Source organism: Symphalangus syndactylus, chromosome 21 (genome assembly GCF_028878055.3).
Source record: "Symphalangus syndactylus isolate Jambi chromosome 21, NHGRI_mSymSyn1-v2.1_pri, whole genome shotgun sequence".
Lineage (NCBI taxonomy): Eukaryota > Metazoa > Chordata > Mammalia > Primates > Hylobatidae > Symphalangus > Symphalangus syndactylus.
In genome coordinates this window covers 43,251,591-43,265,735 of record NC_072443.2, presented here as the reverse complement: position 1 = coordinate 43,265,735, position 14,145 = coordinate 43,251,591, and the positions used below count along the sequence as shown (strand labels likewise).

The following is a 14,145-nucleotide window of genomic DNA, read 5'->3' as shown; positions in this document are numbered from 1 at the left end:
CACCCCAGTTGTGGTCAAAAGCACAGAGAAAATGCATTTGATAGTCTTTCCAAGGTATTCTTCCTGATCTCTGGAGGATCAGGGAGAAATGAGACTTATTCTCCAGGGACTTAGGGAAAGGAGCAGTGGGGCTCAGTCTCAAGAAAACACAATCCATATACTTTCCAGCACACAGATGGGTTTCTCACCAGATGAGTTCCAGATATGCCATTCCTATAGCATGTGGCAATGACTGGCATCTCCTAGTTGTGTAAGGTGGCATCCTGTGCAAGAGGTGCCTGTTTTCACACCTGTTTTCACTGACCAAACAGTGGGGATGACACCTTCAATGGAAAGGTTGCCTTTCAGCCCCTCCACCTACAATCTGCTTAGAATTTAGGACTCCTGTTCAGTCCCCGCTTCTTTCTACCATGGGGTACGAGTGATGGGGTGGGTAGAGACCCAGGTGGCAACAGAAGAAGTGACAGGGAGAAATGAGGAAAGAAAATATTCTACCAATGAAAACAATGCTTGATTTGTTTTGGAGATGAGGGAGGGCTCTGACAGGCTCTGACAAGGACACCAGGTTTGCATGTCCCCAAGTGCTGCTCACCCAGAGCTATCAGCCTAGAGTGACACCATTTGTCAACCCTATGCTTTTTGTATCATCACATGGGGATGGAGGGTCAGGGGAAGGGGTCAAAGTTTTGTTTTTAGTAAACTTCCTTTTGTAAACACCAAGCCTGATTTGTCTACACTAAAAAGTCAGGAATTTCAGTCATGACTTGTGATGTGACCCCTATAACACTCTCCCAAAATGGTGCTTGATCAATGGGAGATCAGGGGTCTTGTTAACTTTGGGGCAGTGCATGGATAAAGGCATCAACTGCTGGTGAGAGAGTTGTAGAGACAGCTCCCTTCTCTTCTGGAATGTTTCCTTAAACCTCAACCCAGATGGTACCTCCAGCCCACACTGCCGTCTTGGTCCTGAGACTGTATACCTCTCCTCCTCTTTACTCTTCAACCACACATCTCCTAGAATTTTTTAAAAGAGTGTCACTTACTTGTTGTCTGGTAACTCAAGGACAGTGTGGAAGAGGGTGCCCATGGGAGGGACAATCTCAGGCAGGCTGTTCTCCCTCCTTTCCTTGCGAGCAGGATGGTTAGTGGCCAGGCTGCGGGCTTGAGCTTCCTCAAGGCTCACCAGCTTCATAGGCAGGGAGAGGGCTGGCAAGGTCAGGCTCTTCATGATGGGCCGGTTTTCTGTAAAGGCAATGGAAGAGCTCAGTGTTGGAAGAGGCCTGCCCATCACATCCATCCAGATTCCCCATCCACAGTCCCTCCATTCTTGATCCTATGATGGGGGCTGAGTGCCACCCTGGCTTCTCTTGGGCATGGTGGGGACTGGGGCTGAGGCTGCACACCGGAAACTGATGACTTTCCTGGCCAGACCTGCCAGAGGACAAACAGGGGCTTCAGGAGGTAGCTGCACCTTTCATACTTTTCAGAGAAGGACCACTCACTCATTCATTCATTCATTCCTATAACAAACATTTATTGAACACTCATTGTGAGCCAGAGTGACAACAATGAGTCTTTACTCCTGAAAACTCTGCCTAGTGCTTCGGCCAGATGGGAATATGTCTGTCCAGCCACAGAGATAGCCTAAGTGCCAGAGTAGGGCAGGAGGCTGCCTCTCCTCCCCACAGCTGGAGAGCACATGCTCCAAGGCCATTTCAAGTTAGAACCTCTACTTTCCCAGATCATCTAGGCTTATATCCCTGCCACAGGAAGATATTTTACAGCCTATACTATTCCCTGTGGTTTTTTTACTCACTACCCGGTTGTCTTCTAGTGTATGTAGCTGATCCTTTCCTATTCTATGGCATTTTTTTTTTTAAAGAATGGAAGTGCTGGGCGTGGTGGCTCACGCTTGTAATCCCAGCACTTTGGGAGGCCGAGGCGGGCGGATCACAAGGTCAGGAGATCGAGACCACAGTGAAACCCCGTCTCTACTAAAAATACAAAAAATTAGCCGGGCATGGTGGTGGGCGCCTGTAGTCCCAGCTACTTGGAGAGGCTGAGGCAGGAGAATGGCGTGAACCCAGGAGGTGGAGCTTGCAGTGAGCCGAGATCGCGCCACTGCACTCCAGCCTGGGTGACAGAGCAAGACTCTGTCTCAAAAAAAAAAAAAACGAATGGAAGTGATGATGACAATCACTGATGCACAGGATTATCTCTTTTCTCCAAGTCAGTGGTTCTCACCTTGAGGTGATTTTGTGTACCACTCCCCTCCACACCCAGGGACATCTGGCAATGTCTGGAGATATTTTTGATGGTCATCAATGTGTGTGGCAGTGCTACTGGTATCTAGTAGGCAGAGGCCAGGTATACTGTTAAGCGTCCTGCAATGCACAGAGCAGTGCCTCACAGTAAGAATCATCCAGCACTCAGTATCAGTAGTGCTGAGGTTGTGAAGCTGATCTAAGTTAAAAATAATCTAAGTTTGCTTCTGTTTAGTTTTTGGTGACCTTGCCAGTTTTCTATGACTTCTGAAGTAGTAAAGAGACTCAAGGATAATTTAGACCAGTTGAAATCACTTTTGGTGGAGGACTCACTGTATTTTCAGAAAGCAGATTGATAGCACTATTTCTCTTCACAGAGCATGACCCTCTGTGGGTGGGAAGAAGTAAAACCATTGAAAAAGGGCCTCACGGAAAATGAAGACAACTGTTATGTGACACTGGGGTGTTTCGGGGGAGGACTAGCATGGCACTCATTCAGTAGGACTACTGTTAAATATATCCTGGGATCCTGAAAACTTTTCAGTAAACTTTCTGACTTTAACACAGTATTTTGACCCAGTCCAAAGAGAGTTAAAAATATTTAAGTTTAATCTACTTTGAATATTTGTTCAAAGACTCTCACATATTCTAGATTATTTGTGATTATGTATTTGCTTAAAAATACATAAAAATAAATACATACATTAACTCGCTCTGGGAGCAACTGCAACAATGGGAAGAACATGAACTGCAGGGTCAGAAGACCAAGTTTAGAGCCCACCTCTCCCGTCAGCTCCAGGCTCCTAGGACTAAGGCCCGCTCAGCGTCTCTGATTAGATGGGGTTTTGTTTGTTAGTTAGTTAAGTTTTTGTTTTTCAGGTTTTTTTTTTTAAACAGAGTCTCGCTCTGTTGCCCAGCCTGGACTGCAGTGGTGCAATCTCAGCTCACTGCAACCTCCAACTCCTGGGTTCAAGTGATTCTCCTGCCTCAGCCTCCTGAGTAGCTGGGATTACAGGCACCCACCGCCATGTCAAGCTAATTTTTTGTATTTTCTAAAATAGTAATGGGGTTTCTCCATGTTGGCCAGGCTGGTCTTGAACTCCTGACCTCAAGTGGTTTGCCCACCTCAGCTTCCCAAAATGCTGGGATTGCAGGCGTGAGCCACTGCGCCTGGCCTCTGCTTAGGCATCTCTAACTTTACATTTTGTAACAGAGCTTGCAATCTGTGCTCCTCCGCTCTACTCTGGTACCTCCTCTCATCTTCTCTGTGTCAGTAGGTGGCACCATGGACCACCCAGTGCCTAAGCTAAAGCCTGGGGTTGTTATTTTTTATTTATTCTTTTCCTTAATGCATCTCTCCTTCCATATACAGCCTATAAGCAAGGCTTGTAACTCTACCTCCAAAATACATCCAGAACCCAGCCGCTTTCCTCCTTCCCACTGCTAAGATGCCGGTAGAGGCTGCCATGATTTCCCATCTGCTTTTGCCATAGCTTCTCAACTGGTCTCCCTGCTTCCAGCCTCTCAGCCTCTCCTCCACACAGCAGCTGGAAGGCTTAGATCCTGCACTGGCCTGCTCAAAACCCTCCAATGCTTTCCCAAGGCACTGAGAACAAACCCATCTCTTCGCGTGACCTAAAAGGATCTTTCACCTGCTTCCCCTTTCCTGTTTGCCCACTGGCCCAGTAGTCTACAAAAATATAGCAAACATTTAAAAATGTATACATATATATATATATTTGTAAATTATACATATACATATTATATATATACATATATGCCACTGTGTCATGTGTAATAGCAAATATAAAAAATAATAGAAATTACACAGTGTAAGACAAAAATAAATGGAAAAAAGAAATTCAAACAGTTTCTCCCAACACCCATAACTCATTACTTTGGTCTTTGGTACCCACCAGAGTGGGGCACCCCACTTTGAAGGCCACATTGATTCCAGCCACATTGGCCAATGTTCTGCAACACTGCAAGCTTTCTGCCTCAGAGCTTTTACAACCTCTGTTCTCTGTCTTTGGAACATTTGCTCATAGATCCTCACATGCCTGGTTCCCCATGTCATTCAGGTCTCACTTCAAAGATCACTTCTTTAAAAACCATGACCACTCTGTCCCAAAATTATACCCCCAAGTCACTGACTATTGCCTTACTCTGCTATGTTTTCTTCCTGGTATTTATTGTCTTTGAAGTGATAATATATTTATTTGTAAACTTATATATGATTGTCTTCCCAACCAGACTATAGTTCTATGCCAGGGAGGGTCTCTGTCATTTTGTGCATTGATGTGTCTCCAGTGTCTAGAACAGCACCTAGTTCATAGGAGATATTCAATACACATTTATTTTTTAGTGAATATTAGAGATATCACAATCTCTTTGGCCTCAGTGTTCTCATCTATCAAACAAAAGTATTGGATTCAATGCCTTCTGCTATGCTGTGAATGTTTCTGTCCCCACAAAATTCATGTTAAAATAGAATCCTCAAAGCAACAGAATTAAGAGGTGAAGACTTCAGGAGGTGATTAGGTCATGAGGGTGGAGCCCTAATGAATGGGATTAGTGATCTTATAAAAGAGGCCCAAGAGAGCTTGTTTCACCTTTCCCCATGTGAGAACACAGTGAGAAGGTGCTGACTGTGGGGAATGGGCCCTCACCAGACACTGAATCTACGGGCCCTTGGATCTTGAACTTCCCAGCCTCCAGAACTGAGAGAAATAGGTTTATTGCTTATAAGCTAACCAGTTCATGGTATTTTTTTTTACAGCAGCCCAAATGGACTAAGACAACTTCTAAAATCTTTTCAGTTTGAAGCAGAACTCTGTCCAAATCTAAAATTCCCGAGAATAAGGCTTATTGCATTTTGTGTAAATATTAAGTATGGCATTTTACCAAAGTCAGTAAGAATTTATAATAAGAACCTTTAAATGAAATGTATGTGAATAATGAGCACTGGAGGCAATCAAGAGTTAAAGGCTAAAGAGTAAACTGGATTTTAATATGCAGGACAAAAAGATGGTTAAGGCAATAGCCATAAAGAGAAAAGGCATTTTCAGGTTGGAGTTAGGAACAGCCTTAACATTAACAGTCAGGATGGGATTTGCTGTCCAGAAGAACATTTCCCAAAAGCCCTAGTTCTCCACAATGGTTTAGTTGTCTATTTTCATATTCTTTTCCTCATAGAGGCAGAATAGAGTTAAGGAAAGAGCATGGGCTAAAAGATACGGGTTCAGTAGTCCACATGCAGCGAGTTACTCACTAGGTGGCTTTGGGAAGTTACTAAGCTATTCTGGTTGTCTGGTTCTTCAGGTATAAAATAAGGTTCATAACAACTTTGTCATGTTTGCTGTAATAAATCAATGAAATGCTGCGTGTGGAATACCTACAACAGTTCCTGCTGTACAGTAAATCCCCAATAAATTTTTTGGGGGCTCAAAAGTGTGAATGAATAAATGTATGCATATTACTTCTATTTTACTTTCAAAAAGGTTTTTATATAGTTCAAAAGAAAAAAATCTGTAACTGGAGAGTTGAAATAAAAAAGAAAGGCCAGCCCCTCCTACATATATAATGAAGAGAATTGAAAACATATATTCAAACAAAAACGTGTACGTGAATGTTCACAGCAGCATTATGCATAATCACAAAAAGCAGAAACAACCCGAACTAAGGAATGGATAAAAATGTGGTATATCTATACAACAGAATATTATTCAGCCATAAGAAGGAATGAGGTACTGATATATACAACAACGTGGGTAAACCTTGAAAACATATGCTAAGAGAAAAAAAAGAAACAGTCAGCTAGGCGCAGTTGCTCACACCTGTAATCCTAGCACTTTGGGAGGCCAAGGCAGGCAGATCACTTGAGGTCAGGAGTTTGAGACCAGCCTGGACAACATGGTGAAATCCCTTCTCTACTACAAATACAAAAAAAATTAGCCAGGTATGGTGTTGGGCAACTGTAATCCCAGCTACTCAGGAGGTTGAGGCAGGAGAATGGCCTGAACCCGGGAGGCAGAGGTTGCAGTGAGCCAAGATCATGCCACTGTACTCCAGCCTGGGCAACAGAGTGAGACTCCATCCCAAAAAAAAAAGTCACAAAAGACCATATATTGCATGATTCCATTTATATGAAATGTCCAGAAAAGGCAAATCCATACAAACAGAAAGTAGATTAGTGGTTGCCAGGGCCTGTGGGGAGAGGAAAATGTGGAGTGATTGCTTAATGAGTATGGGGTTTGTTATGGTTTGAAAGTGTCCCCCAAAGTTCACGTGTTGGGAACTTGATCCCCAGTGCAACATTGTTGTGAGGTGGGACCTTTATGAGATTATTAGGTCATGAGGGATCTGCCCTTCTAAATGGATTAATGTCATTATTGCAGGAGTCGGTTCATTATTGTAGGAGTGGGTTTGTTATAAAACCAAGTTCAGCCCTCACTCTCACACTCTCTTGACTTTCCATCTCCCACCATAGGAGGACACAGCAAGAAGGTAAGGCCCTCACCAGATGCCAGCCCATTGATTCTGGACTTCCCAGCCTCTGGAACCACGAGAAATAAATTCCTTTTCATTGCAAATTACCCAGTCTATGGTATTCTGTTATAGCACAACAAAACGGACTAAGACAGGTTTCTTTTTGGACTGATGAAAATAGTATGGCATTAGACAGCAGTAATGGTTGTACAATTCTGTGACTACATTAAGAACCACTGCATTTTACACATTAACATGGTTAAAATGGTGAATTTTATGTTATGTAGATAAAATAATTTTTTAAATGGTCATAAACTACATAGAGGACAGGGTAGGGATGGGAACAGTTATACAAGGAATCAAAATTTGATACTAATTGCAACTGATTATTCTGATATCTGGTTTTTCCAAAATATAGGATGAACTGGAAAGGAGTTCTTTGATCAGCTAAAAAATACATCGCAGATATAGTTTTTTATGCACCAGTGATTCTCCAAGTGTGGACCTGAACAGCAGCATCAGCATCACCTGAAAATATGTTAGAAATGCAAACTATCAGTCACACTCCAAACGTATTAAACCAGAAACTCTGGGGATGAGGTCCAGTAACCTTGGTTTAACAAATTCATCAGGTAATTTTGATTTACACTAATGTTGGAAAACCACTCTCATGTACCAAGCTTCTTGGTCAGCTGGATTTCTGGTCTTTACCAACTGGGTTCATGGGAGTTTAATTCACTCCTAGGGCTTATTATATTCATTACAAGATGCCCACAAACACACTCATTTTTGTATGCCTACTGCCTGGCATAGTGCAGAACAAAGCACTCAAGAAATTCTTGAGAAGAGAATGCATTCTGAATATATGTGTGAGTATGAACATGCTGCCTCTTAACTTGTTCCTCTAAGACTTCAAAGTGAAGGCATAAAGGTCTTCTGAAATATAGTGAAAGTAAAGATGAAGTCTAACAGTCAACGAGAATGCCGGCAGTACCTCTTTTGGAAAATAACTCAGAGTTTAAGAACTCACTAAAACCAGTAGAACATTATTCTACTTCTATTTCACCATACCACATTCACAGGGTAGGCCATGTATGTAACTGATTAGAAACATGCTAAAGCCACATGCAAACACACGATAGCTTCACTTTACACATACAGATGTATATATGCACAATCCTCAGACACTGACACACAGTAGTCAGCATACACACAGCCAACACTCAGAGTTAGAACTAAGCCCACCCTCACTTTCTGTTGAGTCCCACCACTAGTTGCAAGAAAGAAGGATAGGCTGGTGGAGTGTATGCTAGGAGGAGTTCTTACCATCATTCTCCAGAGAACCAGGTGCACCGTTGTTAAAGATTTGATCTACGTGATTCAATATGAACTCAATCACCACCTGCTGGACCCGGACTGCAAGGAAGGCTGCATCGCCATTGCAGCCAGTGGCTTCAATTTCTTTAGACCTACAGTGTGGAAGAAACATTCAGTGAGTGAGTTTGCCTTACAACCTGAAGCAGCAAGGGGAGCCAGTGGGCCTTTTGCACAAGGCTCATCTCCTAAATTGATACAGTTCATAGAACATTTTAATTATTTAGGGCCAATTAAAGGAACTCTCCAAAGGCTGTGAAGCCCAATAAACTGAACAAATTTGAAACAGTTACCAGGTACTCTACATTGCAATACTATAAACACTATCCTGTAAACATACAGAAATTGACTTTTGTTTCCTCTATAGTATGCCTTCCCACTCCCACCTAACTGTTCTGTGGAGCAGGTCATTATTTATGAAATCATATGAAGCAGCTGATTCTGGTCGTAGCCAGCTGTGACTCCACCAAAACAAGCCAGTGAGCCCCCAAAACAATAAAGGCCTTTTCAAGAAATTGTAACATACAGACCCATAAGTTCAGCCATATTGTAGCTGTAGCCAAAAATGTCTTAGAACTCAGAGTTTCCAAGTTAGCAGGCAGAGAGCTTAGGCTATTATCACCTAAATCACCTTTAATTCATATGTGCTATAAATGACCATTTAAGCCACAGATTTGTTTTAAAGGGGGTTCAATTTGAAGAATCCAATCTTCATTTCAATCGGGGGCTGCTCTGAGCCCCCTGGGCTGGTGACAAGGGGAGGGTACAGTGGTTACCTGAGGAGGTTTGGTGCCCACACCAGGGCCAGGTTCCGGGTGTGCATGTTGGTCTTGCTGCTGAAGGAGGCGATATGGGCCAGGTGTCGAATCAGGTATTCCAAGGTCCTAGAATGGTTTGTTTTTTGACAAAGTAAGACCCTTCAGTGCCCGTGTGAAGCCTGACATACGGAGATAATTTCTAAGTTTGGGTTTAAGAGACTCTAAATATTTCTATCTTAATGAATTGACATTGGAAAGATGTCAAGATTGACAGAAGTAATTTTCTTGGCCCTAGGCACATTGACTCAGGGTGGGAAAGGGGGTCCATCTTGCCAGATGTAAGCAGAGGACCCTGGAGCACGCATCAGAGACAGAACCAGGGAATCACAGCACCTCAGAGCCTGAAGGCTTTTTTTTTTTTTTTTTTTTTGAGACGGAGTCTCGCTCTGTCGCCCAGGCTGGAGTGCAGTGGCGCGATCTCAGCTCACTGCAAGCTCCGCCTCCCGGGTTCACGCCATTCTCCCACCTCATCCTCCTGAGTAGCTGGAACTACAGGCCCCCGCCACCACGCCCGGCTAATTTTTTGTATTTTTAGTAGAAACGGGGTTTCACCATGTTAGCCAGGATGGTCTCGATCTCCTGACCTCGTGATCACCCGCCTCGGCCTCCCAAAGTGCTGGGATTACAGGCGTGAGCCACCGCACAGGCCACCTGGAGGCTCTTAGTGGCCATTTGTTCGTCCTTTCAACCAGGGCAGGATGGCCTCTAAGCAGTTTTGAAATAGGCTCTCATCTAGGCTCTTTTTAATAAAAATTCTCCCAGCTACAGGGATCTTGGTACTTGTTAGGGAGCTAATTTCACAGATAAATAACATTTATTATTGCTAGGAAGTTCTTTCTTATACCACATCAAAATCTGCCCCCTTGTAAAAGATGGACAGGCATAGGGAACACTGGGAAAGGTGGCAAAATCAGGGGCTAAACTGTGAGAATGAAATGAAAGGGAGGGAGATCATGGTAGGGACGGTACTAAAGAGCAAATAGAACAATCAGCCAATGCTCAACAGGCCGCAGTCAAACTCTGTTGAAAAGCTATCTTGGTTGCCATAGATTTGGTTATGCTACAAATCTGGGTATGAACCAAGAATGCCACCAAGAGGCTAGTATGCGTCATCGGAATGACTTCCGGAGAGATTCTGAGGGGTGTTCTGCAGGTGATTTGGAGACGGGCTGCTCCTTGCTGCCAATGTCCCTGGTCAGACACCAACTCACTTTGATAATAGTGACCTGTTCACCAACTTCAAAATGTCCTTGGGAAAGCCTAAACTGGCTACTGTCCACACATTGTTTCCTTTCCATGATTCCAGCCTATCTCTTTGGTATTACACTGCATTGAGAGGCCACACGTTTCTTTTCCCAACCATTCTTACCTATAGTGGGGTGGAGGAAGCTCCTGGATAACATTTTGGATTCGGGCCAGTTGGCCTTCTTCAGGGCAATGCGACACTGCCTCCTGTGGAGAAGAACACAAGACAGCCTGGTAAGTGCTTGACAGCAGGCACAGCCATCTGCATGTGCTGGGATCACTCAGGCCCTCATACTCCAGCCTTACAACCATGCCTAGAGATCACCCTTCCAAGAGGCACGCTTTACTATGAAAACAACCAGCCCACTGCAGTTTCTGTTGGTTCTGGATGTGTGTGCAGGGTCTCACCATGTGTGCACAGTGGGCAGTGGGCTGCCTGGGACTCTGAGGTGGTTGCTAGGTGTCTGGTAAGAATGTGTAGAAACTCAGGTGTGTCTTGGGGGTCAAGAGACACAGAGACTCACACACAGAGAGATAAAGAGATAGAGACAGGCCCAGCATGGTGGCGCACGCCTGTTATCCCAGCTACTCAGGAGGCTGAGGTGGGAGGACTGCTTGAGCACAAGAGTTTGGATCTAGCCTAGCGACATAGTGTGAGTGGTCTCTAAAATATGAATGAATGAATGAATAACAAGCAAGTAAATAAATGAATAAAAGAGACAGATACAGAATGAAATGGAGATGACAGGGCGATACCAAGTCCACTCAGCCAGCTGTCTTTGTGGGTGCAAACAGCTACTGCCTACCTAGCCTGTGACTACTCCATGACCTCAAGGACTCAGCTGCTGCCTGTCCTAGAAGCCAGGAAGCAGGAAAGATGTGCCTTCCTTGGCAGGGATAAGAGCGTTATCCCTGAAACCTGGTGGCCTTGCCCGGACTTGCTCTCCAGTTATTTTCTGTCTGGGTATTTTGTTCCCCCATCAGCCCAAGTGCCTTCAAGGAGAGGCAGGAATAGCAATAAAGTCAGTGTGATTACAGGCTGGCCCACGTCCATCTCTCGCCTGCTGGGGGTTGCTGCACGATGCAGGCATCCCTGGGCAGATTCCCCTGGTCCCAGCCCTGCACCCCTGTTCTGAGAATCTGTCCTGCTGTGCTCACAGCCCCTCCCACTGCAGTGTGAGTGCTCATGAACTGCCAGCATGTGAGCAGTGCCTGAGCCTAAGGTCCACGGTGACCACAGCCATCTTTCATTTTTCACTGAGATATAATTTACATATATGTAAAAATGTGCAGATCTTAAGCTATAGCTCCATGAGTTTTTTTCATACGTATACACCTAGGTAACCCACCTAGATCAATATATACTTTAAAAAGGGCTCTAAGATCATGAATTCACAGGCACACATCACTTAGTCTTGTATTTCCTCCCAGTGCTGGAAACTTGCTTTAGATTGATACACAATGAAAGGTACAATCATGGAATACCTTAATTAATTTGATAAATATTGTCCCTTGCCATATAACCCAAAATAAGATCCTAACCATAGTGATGGTTTTCTTATGTTGCTCACCTCTGTTCAACCTTTAGCTGCCGTGTTCATGTTGCATGTAAATACTGAATTTCACACTGTCAGTAATGAGAATTTTTAGGCACAGAAAAGTGGAAGGGAATTAACTTTACCAGTGTCTTCAGTTCCTAGGACACACCAGCTGAGTGTGATCTGTTTTAACCTAGAGGAGACCACTGAGGTCCTGCTCCAGCCTGGGCCTCCCAATCCCTCCCACTTTTTCCCCACAGGTCTCACTGCCATTACACTACAAGAATGCACTTATTTATTGGAGTTATTGCTTATTGTCTGTCTCCCTTTCTAGAACATAAGCTCTGTGAGTGCAGGGACATGATGAATCCCTGTGTCTAGAACAGTGCCTGGCACACAGTAGGTGTGAGACAGCAGGCCAGGGCTTTGCCCACCAAGTTTTTTCTTTCTTACCTTTTTTATTTAATTGAAGTAAAACAAATATACAGAAGCCCACCATTTTTTAAGGCAATCCAACTTCTCTATGTGGTACTCTTGAGGTCTCGCATTTGAAGCAGAAGTGGGGAGAAACGTGGGACTGGGAGGACTATAGCCATAGGTGTCCCAGTCTTCTGGCGGGTTTGCCAGCCTGAGAACAAGCCCAGCCTAAGCAAGATCACTGATGCAATACTCGCCGTGTGAGATATGCAGGGTGTAGGGTAGGGGCAAGAATGCGGCCTCCAGTAAGCCCCCTGACACCTCCCTTTTCTTCCCTGGAGCTGTCATCTGGAAAACATGATTGTGGAGAGGACCCTGGCTCTGCAAGGCAGTGAGAACCTCACAACGGGGAGCCAGGGAGACGAGGGAGAGAAGCTCCAGGGGAGGGAAGGGCTGCAGGAATGCTCTGTGGACTCTCCCACATTCTACTGTGCACACAGGGAGGGGTGGGGAGCTTCTCTTCATCTCTCTGCAAAGCCGGAATCATGCTTCACAAACGTTGTACCACTAACCCCACCCTCCTTTAAAAAATGTGTCTGGGGAATAAAGGTGTAGGTCAATTTAACAACCCTCATGGAAAGTTCCTTTAATATTTTGGGAAGCTGTTAGTCATTTTTGTTCTCCAAGAGGCGGGGCAGGCTCATCCCCGGATGCCTGCAGGTCCCATTTGGGACTGATGTTTATTTCATTATTTGCAACCTCTCCCCATCCTACCCCAACCCTCTCCAGAAGCTTTCTAAATCCATGTTTTCCTTCTGGAGTGGCCTGGCCACTGCAAACTTATTTTGAGCTTCTCTATGTTGTCCTATTAGGACCACAGAACCCACAGCTGGGGCAATTGGGGGATGGGAGTGGAAATTTTACCTACCCCAATTTTTTGCCTGTGAGAGAATTTCACTCAGCATTAGCCAGGCCAAGACGGCTAATGGTTAAATCTTAAAAGATCTAGGATGAATCTGTGACTATTTGTTCTTTTCAAATCAGTGTCAATAAGGCCAGCTTCCTGCCCTTGGAGGACGCTGGCAGAGGCTGGGCTCTTGTCCTCTGTGGTAGGACCCTCACTCTGGGTTTCTGTTTACTCAAAGCCACCACAGTCCCTGAGCTCAAGTCCTGCTGCCCGAGCAACCCTGTCACCAGGGTGGCCCAACACAGTCTGAGGCTCTCCCTTCCAACTGCACCCCAGGTGCAACTTTAAATTTTTATTCATTATTTTAAAATTATCAACCATTTGTATTATTTTAAGGTATTTTAAGCTATTTACTAGACCTTTAAAAAGTAATTCATGCATATAATTAAAAAAAAAAAAAAAGGAAAGCATCCAAAGGAAGGTACAAGGAAAGTTAACCTTCCTTCCGGAGGAGGAACCACTGTGTGTCCTTCAGGGCAGTCTTTATAGCTATGTCTTTGTTACACCTGTGGAAGCAAGTACTCCTAAGTGAGCTGGTCCCGCTGCAAATTCCCCTGCCCCATCTCCCATCATTTCCACCTGCCTTGCTCCATACAGGCCACACTGGCCTCCACATGTCCCCTAAGCAAGCTCAGCGTGTCCCCGCTGTCCCCAAAGCCTTTGTACCTGCTGTTTCTTCTTGGCACCCTGTTTTCCCCGATACTTGCAAAATTTGTTCCTTCACTTCATCTTTGCCTCTGTTCAAATGTCACCTCCTAGAGACCTCTGATTATCCTATCTAAAACGGGAGTCCCCATCATTCTCTCCCCTGTGCCCTGCATTATTTTTCTTCATAGCACTTATCAACAGTTCTCATTATGGATCTATGTCTTACATTTGTGTATCATCTGTCCCTTCCATTAAAATGTAAGTTTCACAAGCACAAGGATTTTCTCTGCTCTATTCACCATTAAATCTCCGCATCTAGAACTGTGCCTGCCAAATGTATGTAGTAGATGCCCAATAAACACCGTTGAATGGAAGGAGTAAGTGAA

At 44.5% G+C, this 14,145-nt stretch overlaps 1 protein-coding gene across 3 annotated transcripts in view; it reads right to left on the bottom strand.

Annotated features, from left to right (window-relative positions):
• Positions 1–14,145, bottom strand: part of ARHGAP31 (Rho GTPase activating protein 31) — a 123,331-nt gene that overhangs the window by 24,889 nt on the left and 84,297 nt on the right. For all 3 annotated transcript variants that reach the window (XM_055260244.2, XM_063630111.1, XM_063630110.1), the window contains exons 4-7: positions 10,314–10,396; positions 8,903–9,010; positions 8,079–8,221; positions 1,044–1,242 (exon numbers count right to left, since the gene is read on the bottom strand). In XM_055260244.2, the coding sequence (XP_055116219.2) occupies positions 1,044–1,242; positions 8,079–8,221; positions 8,903–9,010; positions 10,314–10,396 (533 nt within the window). The remainder of the gene's footprint in view (positions 1–1,043; positions 1,243–8,078; positions 8,222–8,902; positions 9,011–10,313; positions 10,397–14,145) is intronic.